At 43.0% G+C, this 22681-nt stretch overlaps 1 protein-coding gene across 2 annotated transcripts in view; it reads left to right on the top strand.

The window, feature by feature from the left end:
- LOC123773199 (uncharacterized) overlaps positions 1–22681 on the top strand; it is a 394183-nt gene that overhangs the window by 231533 nt on the left and 139969 nt on the right. For both annotated transcript variants that reach the window (XM_069315377.1, XM_069315378.1), the window contains exon 2: positions 6340–6369. In XM_069315377.1, coding sequence (XP_069171478.1) covers positions 6340–6369 — 30 coding nt within the window. The remainder of the gene's footprint in view (positions 1–6339; positions 6370–22681) is intronic.

Raw genomic sequence — 22681 nt, 5'->3', positions numbered from 1 at the left:
CAACGGCCCCCTTATACACCCTCCTAACGTGACCAGCGGCCCCCTTATACACCCTCCTAACGTGACCAGCGGCCCCCTTATACACCCTCCTAACGAGACCAACGGCCCCCTTATACACCCTCCTAACGAGACCAACAATCCTCCCTCATACACACATACAACGACACCCACCACCATACACCTCACACAACAACACCATTGATCGTCTTCCAACTTTTGAATTAAATTCTTGAGGGGTCACTACCGGTGGGGCCAGCGCGCGGGGGCCCGGGTCAAGGTCAGGCGTCATTCACCCGATTTTGAGCGATTGGCTTCAAAGTTTTGGAAAGTGATTTGGGAGATTTATGGCAATGTCCGCCACCTTGCGCCCTCCTGATAGTCCGGTGTGGCTCTCTCTCTCTCTCTCACTCTCTCTCTCTCTCTCTCTCTCTCTCTCTCTCTCTCTCTCTCTCTCTCTCTCTCTCTCTCTCTCTCTCTCTCTCTCTCTCTCTCTCTCTCTCTGTCTCTCTGTCTGTCTCTCTCTCTCTCTCTCTCTCTCTCTCTCTCTCTCTCTCTCTCTCTCTCTCTCTCTCTCTCTCTCTCTCTCTCTCTCTCTCTCTCTCTCTCTCTGCCTTAAACATAGCAGAATAGAATGGTTGTCTTAACATACCTCAGGTTATCTTAGTATTGTTCAACCTATCCTGGCACATCATGCTGTCACATAGCATAGCATATCCTGGAACATAACATCATAACAGCACGTATTGTATCCAGCACGGCACCTTAAGCTCTAGCATACCCCAGCATACGTTATAACATATCACGGCACATCATGCTCTATAATAACATAGCAGACATCATGCGCTAACACAGCACAGCATACCATGCGCTAACATATAGCCTAACATAGTACAGAATATCATTACACATCACATTATGCTCCAACATATCACATCATAACCTATCACAGCACACCATGCTGCTCTAACATACCACATCATATCCTAGCAGAACACGACGCGTCCAAAACGCGTCTACGTATCATCTTGTTATATCCTTCACTTATTATCATGCAACTAATTATCAAGTTCCTCAAAACTGGTCTCGGAAAATTGGCGATTAAGAGCCAAATCGCCTGAAATAATTCACCAATGAGCAGAGGAACACGCACAATACTATCATCAGCATGCAGATTTTGTAAATAATTAGCATTAAAAACGGCAATTAGAAGCACTTTAACATAAATTGTGGCATATTTAGGCGGGTGTGTGTGAGGAAGGCAGAGGGACGCCGCCTGGATGACAGGAATTAATGACGGAATATACTTTGACGATTTGACAGGCCGTCAAATCGCTGCGGCTTTGGTTATAGTCACCTCTTGCTGCTTAGATCTGCTTGTGTTTGTAGGGTGTGCTTCTGTGTGCTCACTTAGTTGTGCTTGCGGGGGGGGGGGGGGGTGAGCTTCGGCTCTTTGGTCGAACGCCTCTCAACTGTCAATCAACTGGTGTACAGGTTCCCTGAGCCTACTGGGCTCTATCATATCTACATTTGAAATCGTGTATGGAGTCAGCCTCCACCACATCACTTCCTAATGCATTCCATTTATTAACTATTCTAACTAAACTAATTCTAATGTCTTTATGGCCCATTTGAGCACTCAATTTCTGTGTCCCCTAGTGCTTGTGCCCCCTTGTGTTAATTAACCTGTCTTTGTCTACCCTATCAATTCCTTTGAGAATCTTGTATGTGGTGATCATGTCCCCCTAACTCCTGTCTTCCAGCGGCGTGAGGTTTAATTCCCGTAGTCTCTCCTCATAGCTCATGCCCCTCGGTTCGGGCACTAGTCTGGTGGGAAACCTCTGAGTCTTCGATAATTTAGTTTTATTCCTGTCCGCATAACCTTGCATTTGTCAGGGTAAAGGTCTAGTAGCCATTTCTCAGACCATATCTGGAGATTGTGTAGTATATCATGTGATATACAGCAGTCCTCGTCAGTTCTGATTCGCCTCATTAGCTGACCATCGTCAGCAAACACTGACAAGAATGAGCTTACTTGTTCTGCTAGACTGTGAACGTACAAATCCACAAGGGCCGTGACGAGGATTCGAACCTTCGTCCGAGAGCAGGACGTACTCTCGGACGAAGGTTCGAATCCTCGTCACAGCTCTTGTGGATTTGTTTATTAGCATTCTCTCGTTTTCTTTCTTTTTCTCATATTCCTCGCCCTCTGCTTTCTCTCTTCCACTCCTCCTCTAGCTCTTCCTCATCCACTTCTTCCTCATCCTATAGTCTCCGTGGTGCAGTGGTAAGACACTCGCCTGGCGTTCCGCGAACGCTTTGTCATGGGTTCGTATCCTGGCCGGGGAGGATTTACTGGACGCAAATCCTTAACTGTAGCCTCTGTTTAACGCAACAGTAAAATGTGTACTTGGTTGTAACAACGATTCTTCGTGGCGGGGATCGTATTCCAGGGACCTGCCCGAAACGCTACGCGTACTAGTGGCTGTACAAGAATGTAACAACTCTTGTATATATCTCAAAAACAAACTTACTGCTCACACACAGAGATCACACTAACGTGATGCATCAAATGAACAAATCCACAAGGGCCGTGACGAGGATTCGAACCTCGGATTTGTTCGAATGTGGATTTGTTCCAAACTTACTGCTCTTTCATCTCCTCTTTATCATCGTCTTCTTCCTATAACTCCTCTCGTTATCTTCCCACCTTTGCTTCTCCTCCTTTCTTTACTCCTTCTATTCTCTCGCGTCTGGTTACTACTGGCCCGAGGCTTTGTATGCTAATGTCTTCTCTTGCTGTTTACGTGTGAATGAAAGAAGAGAAGCAGGTTTTAAGAGCTCTCGTACAAACACTTTTGAGTCCAAAATTTTAATCCTCTTAAGTGGATTTAAACGTTAATGGATATATACGGAAGGAAATATTTGCTTGTGTGTGTGTATTTACTATATGTGTTTACTATTTGTGGCTGCTGAATCGTGCTATTAGCTCTTGGACCCCGCCTTTTTAACCAATCTATTTTCCCTCTTATATCTATTACATATATTTGTCTCTCACGCACACATCCTCAGAAGTAGCCCGTAACAGCTGTCTAACTCCCAGGTACCTATTTACTGCTAGGTGAATAGATGCATCAGGGTGAAAGAAACTCTGCCCATTTGTTCCCGCCTCCGACGGGAATCGAACCCGGGTCATTAGGACTTCGACCTCCGAGCGTTGTCAACTCAGCAGCGAGGCTTGTGTATGTGTGTGTGTGTGTGTGTGTACTCACCTAATTGTGTTTGCGGGGGTTGAGCTCTAGCTCTTTGGTCCAAAGAGTGTGTGTGTGTGTGTGTGTGTGTGTGTGTGTGTGTGTGTGTGTGTGTGTGTGTGTGTGTGTCTTTAAAGGTTATTACTACTTATTTAAATAGGTTTTCTTAAATATAATGATTTCAAACAACTTGTGTTCTTCCCAATGGTAAAATGTACAAATGTATCACTGAAGAACCAATATTTACAACCTTCTCCTAGGTCTCTCACGACTGAGCGAGACTGACTGTGAGGACAAGCTCATACCATCTTGATGCAGCATTTCAGAAATTCACTACATAATGATTTTCTGTGGAACTCACAACATCTTAAATAGCTGTGTTTAAGGATCGTAAATATCCTTGTGCTCGTGTCGTATGCCCAAGGCATCGTATGATCAGCATTTTACAAAGCAATGTTGCAACTGAACTCTATATTTCGAATCTTCCTTTCTCGAGTATATTCTCAATTCCATTTTTCGTTCTATCTTGAATTTCTTCTCTCTCTCTCTCTCTCTCTCTCTCTCTCTCTCTCTCTCTCTCTCTCTCTCTCTCTCTCTCTCTCTCTCTCTCTCTCTCTCTCTCTCTCTCTCTCTCTGGGCATTTTGAGGATCGGGGTCATTTGGGTGAGAGATAAGGGTACAATTTCCTGTGCCTGACTAACTTGGCAAATGGATGGCTTCTCCTGACTATCCTGTGAGGTCACTGACCCCTCACAGGCTACTGACTAGGTGAGGTCACTGACCCCACACAGGCTACCTGACAGGTGAGGTCACTGACCCCACACAGGCTACTGACAGGTGAGGTCACTGACCCCACACATGCTACTGACAGGTGAGGTTACTAACCCCACACAGGCTACTGACAGGTGAGGTCACTGACCCCACACAGGCTCCTGACAGGTGAGGTTACTGACCCCACACAGGCTACCTGACAGGTGAGGTCACTGACCCCACACAGGCTCCTGACAGGTGAGGTTACTGACCCCACACAGGCTACTGACAGGTGAGGTTACTGACCCCACACAGGCTCCTGACAGGTGAGGTTACTGACCCCACACAGGCTACTGACAGGTGAGGTTACTGACCCCACACAGGCCTGGTGTTTGCCCGTCACCGCCCCGCCCTCAAATAATAACACTACACCTGCTTATCTCTCTCCCGAAACCCTTTTTTTCATATGTTAAGAAATCTAGATGATTTTCAGAACCCAAACTCCAGATTCTCCTGCATCTGGTTGTTCCATTCCTCAGGTCGCCAGCGGACTCACTTTCCTGTATTTCCTCTCGGCGGATCAACCCGTTCTCGCAAATTCGTAAAGTCAATATTGACTTATTAACTACGTGCATAGGTGATATACTAAACATAATAGATACCCTTAAAAAGATTCATAGAAAACACCGACCTTACCTAACCTTGTTAGTATCTTAAGATAAGCATCTTATTGCTTCGTAATTACAATTATTACTTAACCTATACCTATTAAAGGTTAGGTAATAATTGTAATTACGAAGCAATAAGATGCTTATCTTAAGATACTAACAAGGTTAGGTAAGGTCGGTGTTTTCTATGAATCTTTTTATGGGTATCTATTATGTTAAGTATGTCACCTATACACATATTTAATAAGTCAATATTGACTTATTAAATTTGCGAGAACGGGTTGCGGCGGATATATTTCATTTGATGGCTAATTTTATGTCACTTTACTCTCAAGGTCCGATTTAATTCATCTGTTATTATTTTTTCTGTTCCATCATTCTCAGCTTTGGTTGAGTCTTTTCGGCCGCCCGTGTTAATTGTAAATTAGATCTGATATACACACTTAGAAACACTGAGTGTGGAAATTTTGAGTATTGACTTTCAGACTCTTCTCAACAATTGTGTCTCTTCTCCTTTAGCTAGAGGAGACGCGGCTGCTCCAAAGCGGTGTTTAACCACTTGGGCTGGACGGTAGAGCGACGGCCCCGCTTCATGCAGGTCGGCGTTCAATCCCCGACCGTCCACAAGAGATTGATTAACCATTCCTTCCACAATCCAATTCATTCCACAATCATTTCATTGTTATCATCTCCATCATTGTCTTTATCATCACCATCACAATCATTATCAAAATCACCATCATTAGATCATCATCACCATCATTAGATCATTATCGAAATCACCATCATTAGATCATTATCAAAATCACCATCATTAGATCATCATCACCATCATTAGATCATCATTAGATCATCATCATCATCATCATCACACTCATCTGTGTCACTGGGAAGCAGCTATCATACAATACCTGCTTCGATTGGTCGATTACCTGCTTCGATTGGTCGATTACCTGCTTCGATTGGTTGATTACCTGCTTCGATTGGTTGATTACCTGCTTCGATTGGTCGATTAATTGCTCGGAATTGGGTAGTTAGGGCAGCCAATGAACCGGTAAGGGTGGGAGAGCATGTATGTAGGCCTAACGCCAGGCCTATGTGAACCTCGTGCACTGCTCCACACATTCTCGTGTCCTCGCGTTCTGCCAGGCTGTTGTGTGTGGGGGAACGTATTCCTAAAGTCTAGTTAATGTCTTTTAGATACTTTTATGTAAGGGTATGATGTAATTTGTTGTACTCATCCTCCTGAAATGACTGTACTTGTTGTAACTATGTGGTCGGTAATATGTAGTAATGGAACCCCAGTAAGTCACATGTTGTACTATACTAGTATATATTTTGTACTATTGAAAAGTTCGGAAACGTTAAGCTGAAAACAAAACAAATATTCCTAGGCTTAGTATAGTACATATATGTACTATATTAGGCCTCAGATGGCATGTATTAGGCTTTGGGTGGTTAGGCTTAGGTTAGGTTTTATCAGCAAGATAAATATTAGAACTTTTCCAGTCTGTCCAAATTCAGTACTAGAAAAATGTACTTTCTGGTGGTCCATGGCGACATATTTGTACCTACGACTACATCGTTACTATGAGTACTTTCATTCCAGGAGGCTGACCTGCCCCTCGCTTACTGGAAGATGACAACTAATTTCTCCTTTTTCTTCTTTTCAGTTAAAAGGGCAAACTTAAGCGGATCCCAAGGTAAGAGAATTCTTATTATTGTGAGTGTTTGGGTTTGAGAGCCGGGATCCCTTGTGTGCTGGAGCTGTGTAAGTAACTTATAAGTAAATCAACCCGTCCTCGACTCAAGTCCATTACATCCAGCGGTCAACCCCACAGACGCATTCATAAATTTTAACATGCTGTTCATTCAAAACGGGAATTTTCGCAAGTATAAATTAATATTATAATATATTGGCATATTGTGCATATATAGGCATAGGTTAGGTTAGGTTAGGTGTTTAGGTTCTGTTGGCGATTATTTGTATTTGTAGTACGTGGGTGAAGCATTTACAGCGTTGCGATTCGAACAAAATTCGTCAGTGAAGCACTTGTTCCGGATATGTTCGAACGTCAGCAGTTGTGAGTCGTGTGTAAACCGCTTTTCATTCATAAACAGGGGGTTTGGCGGGTGCATGGAATCACTTTTGGATCTTTGTTTGGAGGACGGGCTGAAGTAAATATAAGTCAGAACATTCCTCTGCTCGATTCAGCAAGGTGTTCTAGCCCAGGGGGCCAGATTCTTGAAGTCAAATTTTCAATTATATTTTAATTATTAAATTTACTTTAATAAATCACTCTATAACTTTATTCATAAATAGTTGTACCTTTATAATTGTTACAAAATTAGGTAAATTCCTAATTATACAAGGGAAAATACTGTAATGCCGTTTTATGTTAGGGAAAGTAATATTGCCTATTATAATTATGCATTGTATAATAAATACAATGCTCTGATGTAACATAGTGCAGAATACATGAAAAATACAAAAGCAAACTACATAAGTTGTTACACTCATAATGTCATTAATTAATTGTTACTCATAATGTCATTAATTAATTGTTACACTCATAATGTCATTAATTAATTGTTACTCATAATGTCATTAATTAATTGTTACACTCGTAATGTCATTAATTAATTGTTACTCATAATGTCATTAATTAATTGTTACACTCATAATGTCATTAATTAATTGTTACTCATAATGTCATTAATTAATTGTTACACTCGTAATGTCATTAATTAATTGTTACACTCATAATGTCATTAATTAATTGTTACTCATAATGTCATTAATTAATTGTTACTCATAATGTCATTAATTAATTATTACTCATAATGTCATTAATTAATTATTACACTTATAATGAAACATTACAAAACACAGGAGACAATGTAGAGTAAGTTGCCTTTCCTTACGGAATATTCCAGGCTTGGTGCCCTCTTTTGATAATTACTCATAATAATAATTACATATAGTCATATAATAATTACTCTAATATAGCTTATTCTAAAGTGGGTTTTTTTTAATATCTAAATAAACTAACAAAGCTTGAAATAACAGACCTGTATTGGCAAATCAAGAAAATTATTGGAATACATAATATTGGAAAAGTGAGATTTCCATTTACAGAATATAGCAGTTACTTAATAACGTTAAGTACACCAGCCGGTCGGCCGAGCGGACAGCACGCTGGACTTGTGATCCTGTGGTCCTGGGTTCGATCCCAGGCGCCGGCGAGAAACAATGGGCAGCGTTTCTTTCACCCTATGCCCCTGTTACCTAGCAGTAAAATAGGTACCTGGGTGTTAGTCAGCTGTCACGGGCTGCTTCCTGGAGGTGGAGGCCTGGTCGAGGACCGGGCCGCGGGGACACTAAAAAAAGCCCCGAAATTATCTCAAGATAACCTCAAGACAGCTGAGGGCTGCTATATGACAATATAGCAGAAAATATATGCAAAATGCAAAATATATGCATTTTGTAAACGAAAGAGTTACAGTATAGCATATAGGCTGTCGGGTTGACATTAAATTCAGTTGAATTATTACAGGTAAGTGTTGACCACGGTAAAATATGTATTTCAATACATATGTGAGATAAGGATTTATTATTTATTATTTTACACTCTCCACATATTAAATGAACAAATCCACAAGGGCCGTGACGAGGATTCGAACCTGCGTCCGGGAGCATCCCAGACACTATTCACTCCACATATTATATGAGTAAGCGATTTCAAAGAATAAACAGTATTAGAATGTGGCAAATATTCAAAATCTAAAACCCAGATTTGTTCGTAATTAGAATTCATTGGCTTGGTCTTCAGTACACACAGAAATCACAATAGCCTGATGGATCAAATGAACAAATCTACAAGGGCTTCTTTTTACCATGTTGTGGTACGGTTGACTAAGGCGTATCTGGGAGCATCCCGTGCCTAGGTTCGAACCCTCATCACGGCCCTTGTGGATTTGTTCATTAGTCTTCAGTATTTAATTTAATATGTAGCTCTCAGTTTACTAAACTACTTCACAACTTTAATTATGGGCGAACTATTTCTATTAGCAAAATATTTAATTATGGAACATACATAGACTCTTGGTTTCTTTTAATTTAAATTAATATTTATTCATTTAAATGAATTTATTTAAATGAATAAATGAAAATAAAGATGCTGTGACATCTACACATGTGTAATTGACAGAGCATGAACACCTGTAGATTATATATATGCCTACATAACATGCACATCTACATAGCATATATAACTACATATCATGTACCTTGTATACTTCTACACAATGTGTACACCTACATATCCTGTACATCTACACAATGGGTACACCTACATATCATGTACATCTACACAATGTTACACCTACATATCCTGTACATCTACACAATGTGTACACCTACATATCCTGTATATCTACACAATGTTACACCTACATATCCTGTACATCTACACAATGTGTACACCTACATATCCTGTACATCTACACAATGTGTACACCTACATATCATGTACATCTACACAATGTTACACCTACATATCCTGTACATCTACACAATGTGTACACCTACATATCATGTACATCTACACAATGTAACACCTACATATCCTGTACATCTACACAATGTTACACCTACATATCCTGTACATCTACACAATGTGTACACCTACATATCCTGTACATCTACACAATGTGTACATTTCAGTATTTCGGACCATCATTTGATGCCATAAACGTATATGGTTTAAGAGATAAAGAGTCTCTATCTATCTCTATCTATCTCGATAAAGAGTCTCTATCTCTTTAAGAGATAAGAGTCTCGTTAACAGCATTGTTTGCCATCTTCCCTCACCCCTTCCTCATTCTCTCCCTCACTATCCCTCACTCCCCCCCCCCCTCTATCTCACTCACCATCTTACTATCCCTCTCCTAACCTCTATCCTAACCCCCTCTCACTGTTCCCTCATTTTCTATCTCCCTCTCATCTTCCCGTTCCATCCTTTCATCGCTTTTACTCTATTCTCATTTTCCTGTTTCCCATTCTTCACTCACATTCTCTTTCTTTCCTATCCTCCATCCTTCTCTCCTCTCCGCCTACCCTCCATCCCTCCCTCGGCCATCCTTAGGAATTTGCTAAGTATTAATCGACCAATTTTGGTCGATTAATCTAGTATTTGATTAGTAATTTAGTATTTTTTAGTATTTTACTATTATTTATTTTAGTAATTTAGTAATATTTATTTTAGTAATTTATTAATCAATTTTAAGTATTTTGGAGTCGACCAATCCGTTAAAATATCTGTTTATATTTAACAATTAAAGCGCCGAAATACTGACGTTTCCTCCGCAATCGCTCCTGATAGGTTAGGTGGGATGATTGGGTTGGTACGTTTGTGGCTAGTTAAAACAGTTTCATTTCTTTACGGAATGGCAAATCGAGAAATAAAGGTCGAGGGGCCAGATTCACGAAGCAGTTACGCAAGCACTTACGAACCTGTACATCTTTTCTCAATCTTTGACGGCTTTAGTTAGATTTATTATTAAGTTAACAAGCATGAAAACGTCCCAATGAACTGTTGTTATTGTTATAAACATCCTCCTGGTGCTTCGGAGCTCATTAACTGTCTAATAATTGTAAACAAAGCCGCCAAAGATTGAGAAAAGATGTACACGTTCGTAAGTGCTTGCGTAACTGCTTCGTGAATCTGGCACCTAGATCTTTTTTCTCGATTTTGCCACTCCGTTAAAAAATTAAACTGTTTTAACTAGCCACAAACGTACCAAACTTGTGTTTGACACACAAGAATACGATGATAAAGGTGTGTAAACTGGGAGTATTGGGAGCTGTACTGTTTGGTGATGTGGTAAGTGGCTACGGGGAGGGGGGTGAACTGTGGCCCGCCCACCACCATGGAAATCTCTCTTGGAACGACGTCGTTAGACTGGTTGTTATCGGACGAGTAGGGCTCACTGTGGTGGTGGTGGTGGTGGGGAGGGAGGGAGGTTAGTGGTGGTGGTGGGTGGTGGTGGGGAGGGAGGGTAGTGGTAGTGGTGGTGGTGATGGGGGTGGTGGTGGTGGGGAGGAAGGGAGGTTAGTGGTGGTGGTGTAGTGGTGGGGAGGGTAGTGGTAGTGGTGATGGGGGTGGTGGTGGTGGGGAGGGAGGGTAGTGGTGGTGGGTGGTGGTGGTGTAGTGGTGGGGAGGGAGGGAGGGTGGTGGTGGGTGGTGGTGGTGTAGTGGTGGGGAGGGAGGGAGGGTGGTGGTGGTGGTGTAGTGGTGGTGGTGGGGAGGGAGGGAAGGTAGTGGTGGTGGTGGGTAGTGGTCGGTGGTGGTGGTGTAGTGGTTGTGGTGGTGGGGAGGGAGGGTAGTGGTGGTGGGTGGTGGTGGTGTAGTGGTGATGGTGGTGGGGAGGGAGGGAAGGTAGTGGTGGTGGTGGGTGGTGGTCGGTGGTGGTGGTGTAGTGGTGGTGGTGGTGGGAGGGAGGGTAGTAGTGGTGGTGGTGGGTGGTGGTGGTTGGGGGGGTGGAGAGGGGGTGGTAGTCATGGTGTAATAACTGATGATGGTTGTGGTTGGTGAGGTGGTTAATGGTAGTTGAGGTGGTGTATTTACGGTGCCGTAATGACCGAGGATGGTACTAGAGCAGTTCCTAGCACGAACGTCGAATATGAAGTGGTTTTACTTGATCAAAATTTGCTTGAACCCAAGCAACCCACCTAACCCATCCAGGTCACTAGTCATCACACCAAAAGAACATCAGTATTACAAATGCTTTTAATTTCAGTAAAGCGCGGGAATCTAGACGCTATGGGTCGATGGCGTCAACATTGTCTGTGCTAGATAACCCTGCAGAGGTTGATAGGCTGTAGGCCTATCAACCTCTGCTGGTTGATAGGCCTATCAGACTGAAACACACGATTAGATATAACGAGGCTCCCAGACGCGGTACATCGCCTCTACAGAGACTGTGGGTTGAGTTCTAGCTGCTAGGACCAGACTCCAGCCTCGTCTCTACATGTCTTAACTCATTAGCTTGTGCATTACGGGCTATTCATGCCCGTGCCACCTCTTGGGTGGCTTAATCTTCATGAGTCGTCAGCTTGTGCAGCAAGAGTCAGTCTGACGCATGTGTGGCTGACATCCATGATCATCCGCTTGCTCGGTGGCCCAACTACATGGCTGCCAGTTCGCTCCACCCGCTGGATCATGCAGGTCGGCGTTCAATCCCCGACCGTCCAAGTGGTTGGGCACCATTCCTTTCCCCTCCTTCCACCCGCTAGACAGTGGCCAGCGTCCTCAACCTTGTAGCGGGATGCCCTCGGACGCAGGTTCGAATCCTCGTCACGGCCCTTGTGGATTTGTTCATTTGATGCTTCACGCAATTGTGATTTCTGTGTGTAAGCTTGTAGCGTCGTTTATCGTTAGCCGCCTACCTTACACCATCTCCTGAGGCCTACCGCCTAGATGTTCACTAAATGTTGTGGAGAACTCTTCTTGTATCCTGTTGTATGTTATACAGTATACATCTGAGTGGCCACATGTTCCCCCTTCACCACAACCACATCAATAAACTCTACAGTTGACGCAGCATCATATTGGCTCATTAATGTAGTGCTGCTACATATGAAGTGGAGAGATTTCCACACACCAACTAACCTCCAGTTGAACAAATCCACAAGGGCCGTGACGAGGATGTGTTTGTGGATTTGTTCATTTGATGCATCACGTTAGTGTGATCCCTGTGTGTGGTGTGTGTGTGAACCTCCAGGTAGCTGAACATCAGGTGTTGAACAACTACCTGCAGCAGTAATAGAACATTCAATTCGTAATCACCTTGTATAACGTAACGCATCAAATAAGCTAAAGTAAGGAGTTGCTACATGTAACATTTATATACCGTTTATCATAGCCAGAGCGAGGCTCTAGATGAAAGGTTATCTGGGAAAACTGTACGAAAGGTTAACCTTTCTGCATGAAAGGTTATCTGAGGACTCTGCAACAGATTGCTTTGAACACCAAATGCTAAACTAAATTAAACCATTATTAATTAATATATATATATATATATATATAGCAGTGAGTTAGCATAAATGAGAAGAAGTGTGGGTTATGACCAGCAACACGCGGTGTGTTGCAGGTCATGTTACCTCTAGTTAGTTTGTCTTTGTTGGGGAGACAAGACGCTTCTAAGACTTATTGTGGATACTCTAGGGAGAATGGCACCTAGATTCCCAGCCCATCGACTGACCTTCTTCAAGATACAATCCACAACAGTTGACTAATTTTAATTAGCTTAATAAAGTAGATGCTGGTAAAGCCAGTTGTGAAAGAGAGCTTGAACTATAGAGCTAAATGTTCTTCTTCTATTCTTGGTCTCTCCTCTCCTGGATTCTTCTTTCATTCTGTTGTATTTACTTCTGTTGTATTTACTTCTGTTGTATTTACTTGTGTTGTATTTACTTGTGTTGTATTTACTTCTGTTGTATTTACTTCTCTCGTCTCGTTCTGTCCTCCCATTTGTGTCTGTCCTTACCTCTTATTTCCTTCTCGTGTGTTCCTTCCTCCTCTCCTTCTCGTGTGTTCCTTCCTCCTCTCCTTCTCGTGTGTTCCTTCCTCCTCTCCTTCTTCGTGTTTTCCTCTTCCCTCTTTGCAGGCTCGAATTGAATTTCAAATTGCAAATCAACTTGCTGATTTGTCTCTATAAAAATATGAGAAATCAACGAACATTTCCTTATTTAAAACTAGTTTTCTAATTAACTTCATATTAAGCGAGATCCTGTTTAAATAAAATATTTTGATGAGTGGATTCCTCAATATTATGAGGCCTATGGTTAAGCAGTTTAGCACCTGCATGATCAGAGATAATGAGGAATGATATATATATATATATATATATATATATATATATATATATATATATATATATATATATATATATATATATATATATATAGCTGGCTTGAACTGCTGGTTCCTCTGGAGACTCGCCAGCGTGTGTCTGGGAGCTCCACCGTCGCCAGTTCAATCCCTTTGCAGTACTTCAGTATATACTCATTGATGCATGAGGTTATTGGGACTTTACTGTGTGTTGTTTCATGTATAATTGATGTTATCGTTGATGGCTTCTTGTAATAATCACGATGTAGTCTATTTCAGAATCAGCATTATAGATCATTCAGCCCCATCGTGATCAGATTACTGTTTAATTATTTCGTAAATTGGATTATAGGAACTTGGATATTCCATCAAGGAGATTATAGCTCAATGGTGCCGATAATGCTTTTAAATGAGTTAGTGTTGTTATCCATACTTTGGATATCATATTTCCTTTCAGCCGGTTTCTATAATGTCAAATTATAGTTTGATAATTACTCTCACGTCCGAGTAATTGAAGACTCATACGTAAGGAGAACTTTCTATAGACACTTGTCGACTGTGTGTCTGTACAGTCCCACAGTGATTGATGATTACAGTCATTGATGATTACAGTCATTGATGATTACAGTGATTGATGATTACAGTCATTGATGATTACAGTGATTGATGATTACAGTCATTGATGATTACAGTCATTGATGATTACAGTCATTGATGATTACAGTCATTGATGATTACAGTCATTGATGATTACAGTCATTGATGATTACAGTCATTGATGATTACAGTCATTGATGATTACAGTCATTGATGATTACAGTCATTGATGATTACAGTCATTGATGATTACAGTCATTGATGATTACAGTCATTGATGGTTGATTGATTTGGATTGTTATCCTTAATTCTCTGCCTTTTCTTTACTGATTGATGTTTCTTCGTTATTGTCATCTTGAAATTGTCTTTTCCGTTCACGTGTAGTTATTAGTGTAGCGTAGTAGGGACCTCGTAGCCTGGTGGATAGCGCGCAGGACTCGTAATTCTGTGGCGCGGGTTCGATTCCCGCACGAGGCAGAAACAAATGGGCAAAGTTTCTTTCACCCTGAATGCCTCTGTTACCTAGCAGTAAATAGGTACCTGGGAGTTAGTCAGCTGTCACGGGCTGCTTCCTGGGGGTGGAGGCCTGGTCGAGGACCGGGCCGCGGGGACACTAAAAAGCCCCGAAATCATCTCAAGATAACCTCAAGAAGATAGTACGGGTGGCATGGGTTGTTGTTGTTGTTTAAGATTCGCTACCTGGAACAAAATGTTCCAAGTAGCACGGGCTATGGTGAGCCCCGTAGTGGACTTTGGGTTGTGGTGAGGTTGTTGGGTTAGAGGTTCAGCAGTCCGGTCCTCCTAAGGTTTCCCAACGTCAAGAAAACGGTCAGTTTAAAGTGTGGTCTCCTAACCTGCCAGAGGACCCACAACAGAAAACGGGGACAGTAAAGTCACTTTCGCCAGCCGCTTCCATTTTCTAGTGCGACACTTTTTCATCTTATGGAACTCATACGGGCGAAAAGCGACGTTCTTGGTAAGAGGACAGCTAGGCTCCCGGGACAGGTCAACTGGGCAGTATAGGAAATTCATAGGTCAGACTGTGAGCACCGGTGGCTAACCAACCCGGCCGCCTAATAGAACGTCGCATTTTGACGTATAGGCTACTTAAGGCCATAAATTAGTCGTACTAATAAATAGTAGTGGCTCTCGAAACTGACATACTGTCCCGTTTTCTGTTGTGGGTCCTCTGGTAGGTTAGGATAAGGGCACGTTAGTACGACAGTTTCTTATAGAACGTCGCATTTTGACGTATAGGCTACCTAAGGCCATAAATTAGTCGCACTAATAAATAGTAGTGGCTCTCGAAATTGACATACTGTCCCGTTTTCTGTTGTGGGTCGTCTGGTAGGTTAGGATAAGGGCACGTTAGTACGACAGTTTCTTGACGTTGGGAAGCCTTAGGTGGACGGGCTGGTCTTAACAGGCTGGTTGATCAGACCAATGGTGATGCCTAGTCAGAGCCTGGGCCGCGGGAACATTGATCCTCGAAACCACTTCAAACTAACCTCAAGGTATAGTTGATATCTCAGGTAGCGTACATCAACGGCTTCATGTAATACAAGCCTGAGTTCAATCCCCCAATGTGTCAGTGAAATTAAATGCTGTTTTTAATGAATAAGACCTGTGAGGGGTTTTTGTAGTGTAAGTAACCCGCTTTCTCGAGTTGTCACTTCGTGAAAAATACAACTGTTTTGACCAACCAGAAAACATCTAAATTACGATGATTGAATTTCCACCAACACGAGGAAGGAGAACACGCGGCTGGTGGAGGGAGCGAAGGATGTTGTTGTTAAAGATTCGTTATTTAGAACAAAACGTTCTAAGTAACACGGGCTATGGTGGGCCCGTAGTGGACGAAATAGTCCGTGAGTGTGGGTGAGGGACCCACTGGTCCTTACGACCATGCTGCATAAGGGTCACTTCCCCGCGTGTGTCTCCTCCCACTCGTCCTCACCCTTGGCACCTCACTGCTACCATCACGTCAGCAAATCTGGTCGCTTTCTCATGGTCCCGGAGACCATGCTTGACGTGATGTTGTTGTTGTTTAAGATTCAGCTACTGGGGGAACAAAATGTTCTAAGTAGCACGGGCTATGGTGAGCCCGTTGTGGACTTATCTGGCCCAGGAGCGGGGCTGTAACAAGTAGCACGGGCTATGGTGATCCCGTAGGGGACTTAACCTGGCGCAGGAGCGGGGCTGTAACTGTATGTCATTGGAAAGCTGAGCTCTCATCACCTGAGTAATCATCAAAGCGATACAGCTTACAATTGCCGTGGCTAGTTAATTGTAACCTCGCTAGCAGACTAACCAAAATATAGCTTTGAAGTCTTCAGTAAACTATATTGTGACGTCATTTTCTGACGTCACAATCCAGTTTCTACTAGAAGAATACTAGCAGACTATTGGCAGCTGTGACGTCATCATACGAGTATCACCTCCAAGTTTGACATTGAGGCGACTGAGCCAATCACAGGCCAGGGAATAGGGTCGTTCCGCCAGTCGTACGGAGGCATATAAAACGACTCAATCACACGTCCATAAGAATATAAAATACTCGTGGGGATCTGCGCCCTCGGGACGAGCTTATGGACTGCTCGCTTAATTAACTGTTGGCGAGGGTAATTACAGGTAATTAGAGTAATTAGGTCATGGCGACACACCTGGGTGAGAGGCGGAGGCGGTGGATGGCGAGGCTGGGTATGGTACAGAGAGAGAGTGAGAGAGAGAGAGAGAGAGAGAGAGAGAGAGAGAGAGAGAGAGAGAGAGAGAGACAGACAGACAGACAGACAGACAGACAGACAGACTGACAGACAGACAGAGGCAGGCAGGCAGGCGGGCAGGCAGGCGGGCAGGCAGTCAGGCAGACAGAGGCAGGCAGACAGACAGACAAACAGACAGACAAGATATGACAGACAGAAGCTGATATGTGCATAATATACTACTCGTGCAGTATAGCTGTGGTGTAGGAAGTCAGTTAGAGGTCAGAGGTTAAGATCTGAACAATTTAGATCCTTTCGACTAATATCGAATCCTTTTCCAGTTTGCACTACAATTGAGACAATTGTAACCACGTCGAACTGTGTCGCTTGAAAATGAAATATGGCGCCGAGACTCTGTACCCTCAGACATGATAGTTTGCCATATTACTATTGTTTACAATTGGTTCTTGAGAAGGAATTAAGAGTTATGTCTGAGAGAATTTTTAAGAAACTTATGGCAACGAAATTCATTACTCCGTTAAAATGCACAAGAAATAAATATATATTTTTGTTAACTATTCAATTTGTTGATATAGTTATACTAAGGGTGTGACCCGGCTGTGCCCGGGGTCACTCTCTTTCCCCTTACCTACCTTCCCCTCTCTCCTAATCTACCCTTCTCTGATATATCTTTCCCTATTCCTACTCTTCTCCTTCTTCTATCTCTCCCACCCTCTTCACCTTTTATTCCCCAATCGCCCTCTCTCTCACTTTGGGTCCTGTACCACACTTCTGAGTCTCTCTCTCTCTCTCTCTCTCTCTCTCTCTCTCTCTCTCTCTCTCTCTCTCTCTCTCTCTCTCTCTCTCTCTCTCTCTCTCTCTCTCTCTCTCATAAAAATTATATAATAGTTTTATTTTTTTATATAATATGATATAATATATGATATAATATATATTTATATGATATAATAGTGTACCATTGACGTTCGTGTGATCCGCTGGACGGATCCTAGTGGTGTGAAATATTAAAAACATATAATACTCACACATTTACTTGGAGAGAGTGGCGAGCCCTTAAGCATGTGGTAGGATCGTCTATTTTATGCTACTGTGGCCAAAGTACGAATAGCAGGAAATTTATGTTAGTTTTTCAGAGATCAATAAATTATGGTGTATGAGAAAAAAAGTTGTTCTGAAATTTTTATCGTCAAAATATTTAGCTAGGTGTGGCTGACGGACGGTGCTAAAGATCGTTGTTCGTGTTAGAATGTTAGAATGTGACCCTGGCGCACTGCTCTCTTGAATTTTGGCAACCCGAGTCCATCTTATGTCCGTCCCGCGCCCCACACCATTCTCCTTGCAAAGTTGGGTGAGGCTTGCCCTAAGTGTCTGGCCTCCAACGTTGAACAAACAGACATTTTCTCTTATAAATATTGATTGTATGTACACATCACAAAGGGAGCCGGTCGGCCGAGCCGACAGCACGCTGTACTTGTGATCCTGTGATCCCGGGTTCGATCCCGGGCGCCTGCGAGAAACAATGGGCAGAATTTCTTTCACCCTATGCCCCTGTTACCTAGCAGTAAAATAGGTACCTGGGTGTTAGTCAGCTGTCACGGGCTGCTTCCTGGGGGTGGAGGCCTGGTCGAGGACCGGGCCGCGGGGACACTAAAGCCCCGAAATCATCTCAAGATAACCTCAAGAAGATCACTGCTGTAATGCAATCTCTGTGTATGTATAACTGATAATCTGTCTTATCAACAATTTCTACCAACAATTTCTGGTAGAAAACTCAATAAGAATTCTGTGTAGTATACCCATAAGCACTTGAGTGTTTGTCAAACTACAATCATTGTGCTTCAGAATTATCTCACGATTGTTAAACGCTCGATAACACAGGACACAATAACTGCTCTTGCATACAATCTTTAAAACGAAGTTAAATGTTGTGTAATATTTTCCTAATATTTTGTTGCCTCTGCGAATTTTCACGATAAAATTCCTCTTTAAGGAAAGAGAGTTAACTCGATATTATTAACATTTGGAACAATTGTAGTTATCGCAAATGTCAGGGGGGAAATGTTTCTGGTTTGTACTTGGCTCGAGTTTATTAGTTGTGTTCCTGAAGTGATCTGACCTCTCGTACAGGCTGCGTATGTTGCTTTTATCACGGTCGATTGACCGCCTTCTCATTCTTCAACCCTGGAAGCCCGCCCCAGTGACGGGTATAGCCTCATGTTCTGTGTTATACGGCCTGCCAGGTCTCTCTCTCTCTCTCTCTCTCTCTCTCTCTCTCTCTCTCTCTCTCTCTCTCTCTCTCTCTCTCTCTCTCTCTCTCTGTCTGTCTTCTCTCTGTCTCTCTGTCTCTCTCTCTGTCTCTCTGTCTCTCTCTCTCTGTCTCTCTCTCTCTCTCTCTCTCTCTCTCTCTCTCTCTCTCTCTCTCTCTCTCTCTCTCTCTCTCTCTCTCTCTCTCTCTCTCTCCTGACCTGATATTGTGGTAATGGAAGACTATGATCCACACAAGCTTGCCTCAAGGCAGATCATCACTTCAGCTTCCCTGATGAATGATGCAACACGGAAAATCTGCTCTCTCCTTCATGCGCGGGGTCGAGGCTCGCCCCAAATATCTGCAAAATATCTTTTCAACTTACCATGAGTTATATAACTATATCTGCTTAGCACTTTCTTCTCATAACTACCTTACCTTGTTACATTGGCGTTATGGGTGGCTCTGATATATACGGATATATATATATATATATATATATATATATATATATATATATATATATATATATATATATATATATATATATATTCTCAGGCTGCCGGTCCTCGACAAAGCTAAAAATTATTTATTTATTCTGTTTGGTTTCCGTTCAAATTTTGTCAAGAGCGCCGCTACGAACTGAGTTGCAAACATAAAATTAACGTGGCGACAGAAAGAAAAAGATGGCGAAAGGTATTGAAGAGAGAAGAGTGTCATGAAAAAATAGACGGGGAGTGAGACAGAGCGTAGGAGAGAGCCGGGACGGTATAGAGGAGACAGAGGGAGTAGCGGACAGGACCGGTACTAAGGAGTTCCTGAGAAACTGTCCCACGATGCTCTAAATCTTGGAGATAATTTAATTAAGGTTTACGCAGGAGATGCAGAGCGTAGCGATAACTCGGCGGAGAGAGGGGAATGGGTCTGTAATTGGATGGAGGGGACGAGAAATGGGGGTAACCCAGAAAAGGGGAAGAAGATGGGGTTAAAGTGAGGGGAAGAATTGCATGGAAGAGATGTGATGGGATGTAAAGGGTGGAATTGTGGGGAAGGACTAAGTCTGTTGTGTGGGGGGGCTCCAGGCTGTCTGCCCAACCACTTGGGCTGGACGGTAGAGCGACGGTAGAGCGTCATGCAGATCGGTGTTCAATTCCCTGATAGTTCCTGCCAGCCTACTCAATCCTCATGGCTTGACTGTTCCACCCACCTTTTCCGTTACAAGCTTCTGTCTCGTGTCTCCCTTCCCGTCACCCGTCTCGCCTTTGTACCTGTCATCCTTGTCATTCCCGCTCTTCCTCGCCTTCATTTGTCTTACTGCTTATGTCCTGTCCGCACCATCTTGAGGTTATCTTGAGATGATTTCGGGTCTTAGCGTCCCCGCGGCCCGGTCCTCGACCAGGCCTCCTTTTTGTTACACACCCTCCAGGAAGCAGCTCGTAGCAGCTGTCTAACTCCCAGGTACCTGTTTACTGCTAGGTAACAGGGGCATCAGGGTGAAAGAAATATTTTGCCCATTTGTCTCCGCCTCCACCGGGGATCGAACCCGGAACCTCAGGACTACGAATCCAAAACGCTGGCCACCCAGGTGTCAGGCACCCATTAGGGACATTAAATTATAATGGTTACATTAGGTAACCATTCCGTAAGGACTGTCAAATGGCATATCGACTGAAAGTGCAAGCAAGAGCTGTTATATTACCTCAGCTCATCTGAAGCCTGCTCCTAGAATCTCATTTATTTCATGAGAATTTCATGAGAAAATTCTCATGAATTTCTCATGATAAATTTCATTTATTTCATGAGAATGTGATTTCAAATTATCACATAGGGAACTATCATAAACGAACTATTATATAAGGAACCTGGTGAAAATGCAAGCAAGAGCTGTAATCCTAACTCAGGTCAGTTGAAACCAACTGCTAGAGGGCCCATTTATTTCATGACCCTGTCATAGGCATCAGTAGGTCTTTATTCATTAACAACATTAGGTAACAGTGATGCAAGAAACAGGATAAGGCTGTAGCCAACTGTGTGCCAGAGCCTTCACGTGATCAGTTGACCTGATCTCCCGTGTATCAACCTGTTGAGAGAACAGGTTCCAGATGCGAGGCAGAGTAGGAGTGAAGGATTGTTGATGGAGTGATGTTCTTGAGAATGGCACTTCCTGATTCTTGAAGGTTGAGAGCCTGGTGCTACGGGTGGCAGCTACTGGTAGTTCTCTCTCTCTCTCTCTCTCTCTCTCTCTCTCTCTCTCTCTCTCTCTCTCTCTCTCTCTCTCTCTCTCTCTCTCTCTCTCTCTCTCTCTCTCTCTCTCTCTCTCTCTCTCTCTCTCTCTCTCTCTCTCTCTCTCTCTCTCTCTTCCTCCTCTCTCTCTCTCTCTCTCTCTGTCTCTCTCTCTCTCTCTCTCTCTCTCTCTCTCTCTCTCTCTCTCTCTCTCTCTCTCTCTCTCTCTCTCTCTCTCTCTCTCTCTCTCTCTCTCTTCCTCCTCTCTCTCTCTCTCTCTCTGTCTCTCTCTCTCTCTCTCTCTCTCTCTCTCTCTCTCTCTCTCTCTCTCTCTCTCTCTCTCTCTCTCTCTCTCTCTCTCTCTCCCTCTCTCTCTTCCTCCTCTCTCTCTTCCTCCTCTCTCTCTTCCTCCTCTCTCTCTTTCTCCTCTCTCTCTTCCTCCTCTCTCTCTCTCTCTCTCTCTCTCTCTCTCTCTCTCTCTCTCTCTCTCTCTCTCTCTCTCTCTCTCTCTCTCTCTCTCTCTCTCTCTCTCTCTCTCTCTTTCAATAAATTTAATATTACGAAAAGATGAGAAATTGCTCTGAAACTCCAAGCAAAACAAATTCCTGATTTCAGAATTTATGAAAACCGCTGTACGGGCCGATTAATGTGTCATCTTGAAAAATTGGGTGACGCTGGCCCTAGCCGTCTGGCCTCCTATCTTGGATAAACAAACACAGACATTATTTTTTATATAGATTATGCTTGAAAAAAATTTAAAGATAATATCAGAAGTCATTTCTCTTGCTGTTACATAATTTAATTTAGCTGGATAAGTTAGAGTCTAATATTTCCGCTAATATTAATTTGATGACATTGAATGTTAATAGAAAAATGAATTGTTTTCACCACTGCATATACGTTATGACCAGTTAGTGCAGATAAGGACTTATAGGTTATCTAGATAACCTATTAGATAAGGACTTATAGGTTATCTCCAAGACGTAATATTTGCTTCATCTAGCACTGCTGGGAGAAGCTACTTCGAACCCCAGCCATAAAATGGTTTTGCGGATAGTGACGTAGAGCGTGGGATCAGGTGGGAATGAGGTGTTTGGTTGGCCGGGGATAAGGATAAATGAGTGTGCAGGGGTATTGGGAGTAGGGAGGAGAGAGAGAGAGAGAGAGAGAGAGAGAGAGAGAGAGAGGGGAGAGAGAGAGAGAGGGGGGAGGGAGGGAGAGAGAAAGTGAAGAAGATAGACAAAAGTTCCCAAACTCTGACCCCATACACGGATTCCACATCACACACACACACACACACACACACACACACACACACACACACACACACATA

Source organism: Procambarus clarkii, chromosome 81 (genome assembly GCF_040958095.1).
Source record: "Procambarus clarkii isolate CNS0578487 chromosome 81, FALCON_Pclarkii_2.0, whole genome shotgun sequence".
Classification (NCBI taxonomy): domain Eukaryota; kingdom Metazoa; phylum Arthropoda; class Malacostraca; order Decapoda; family Cambaridae; genus Procambarus; species Procambarus clarkii.
This window is presented reverse-complemented; position numbering and strand designations above follow the sequence as displayed.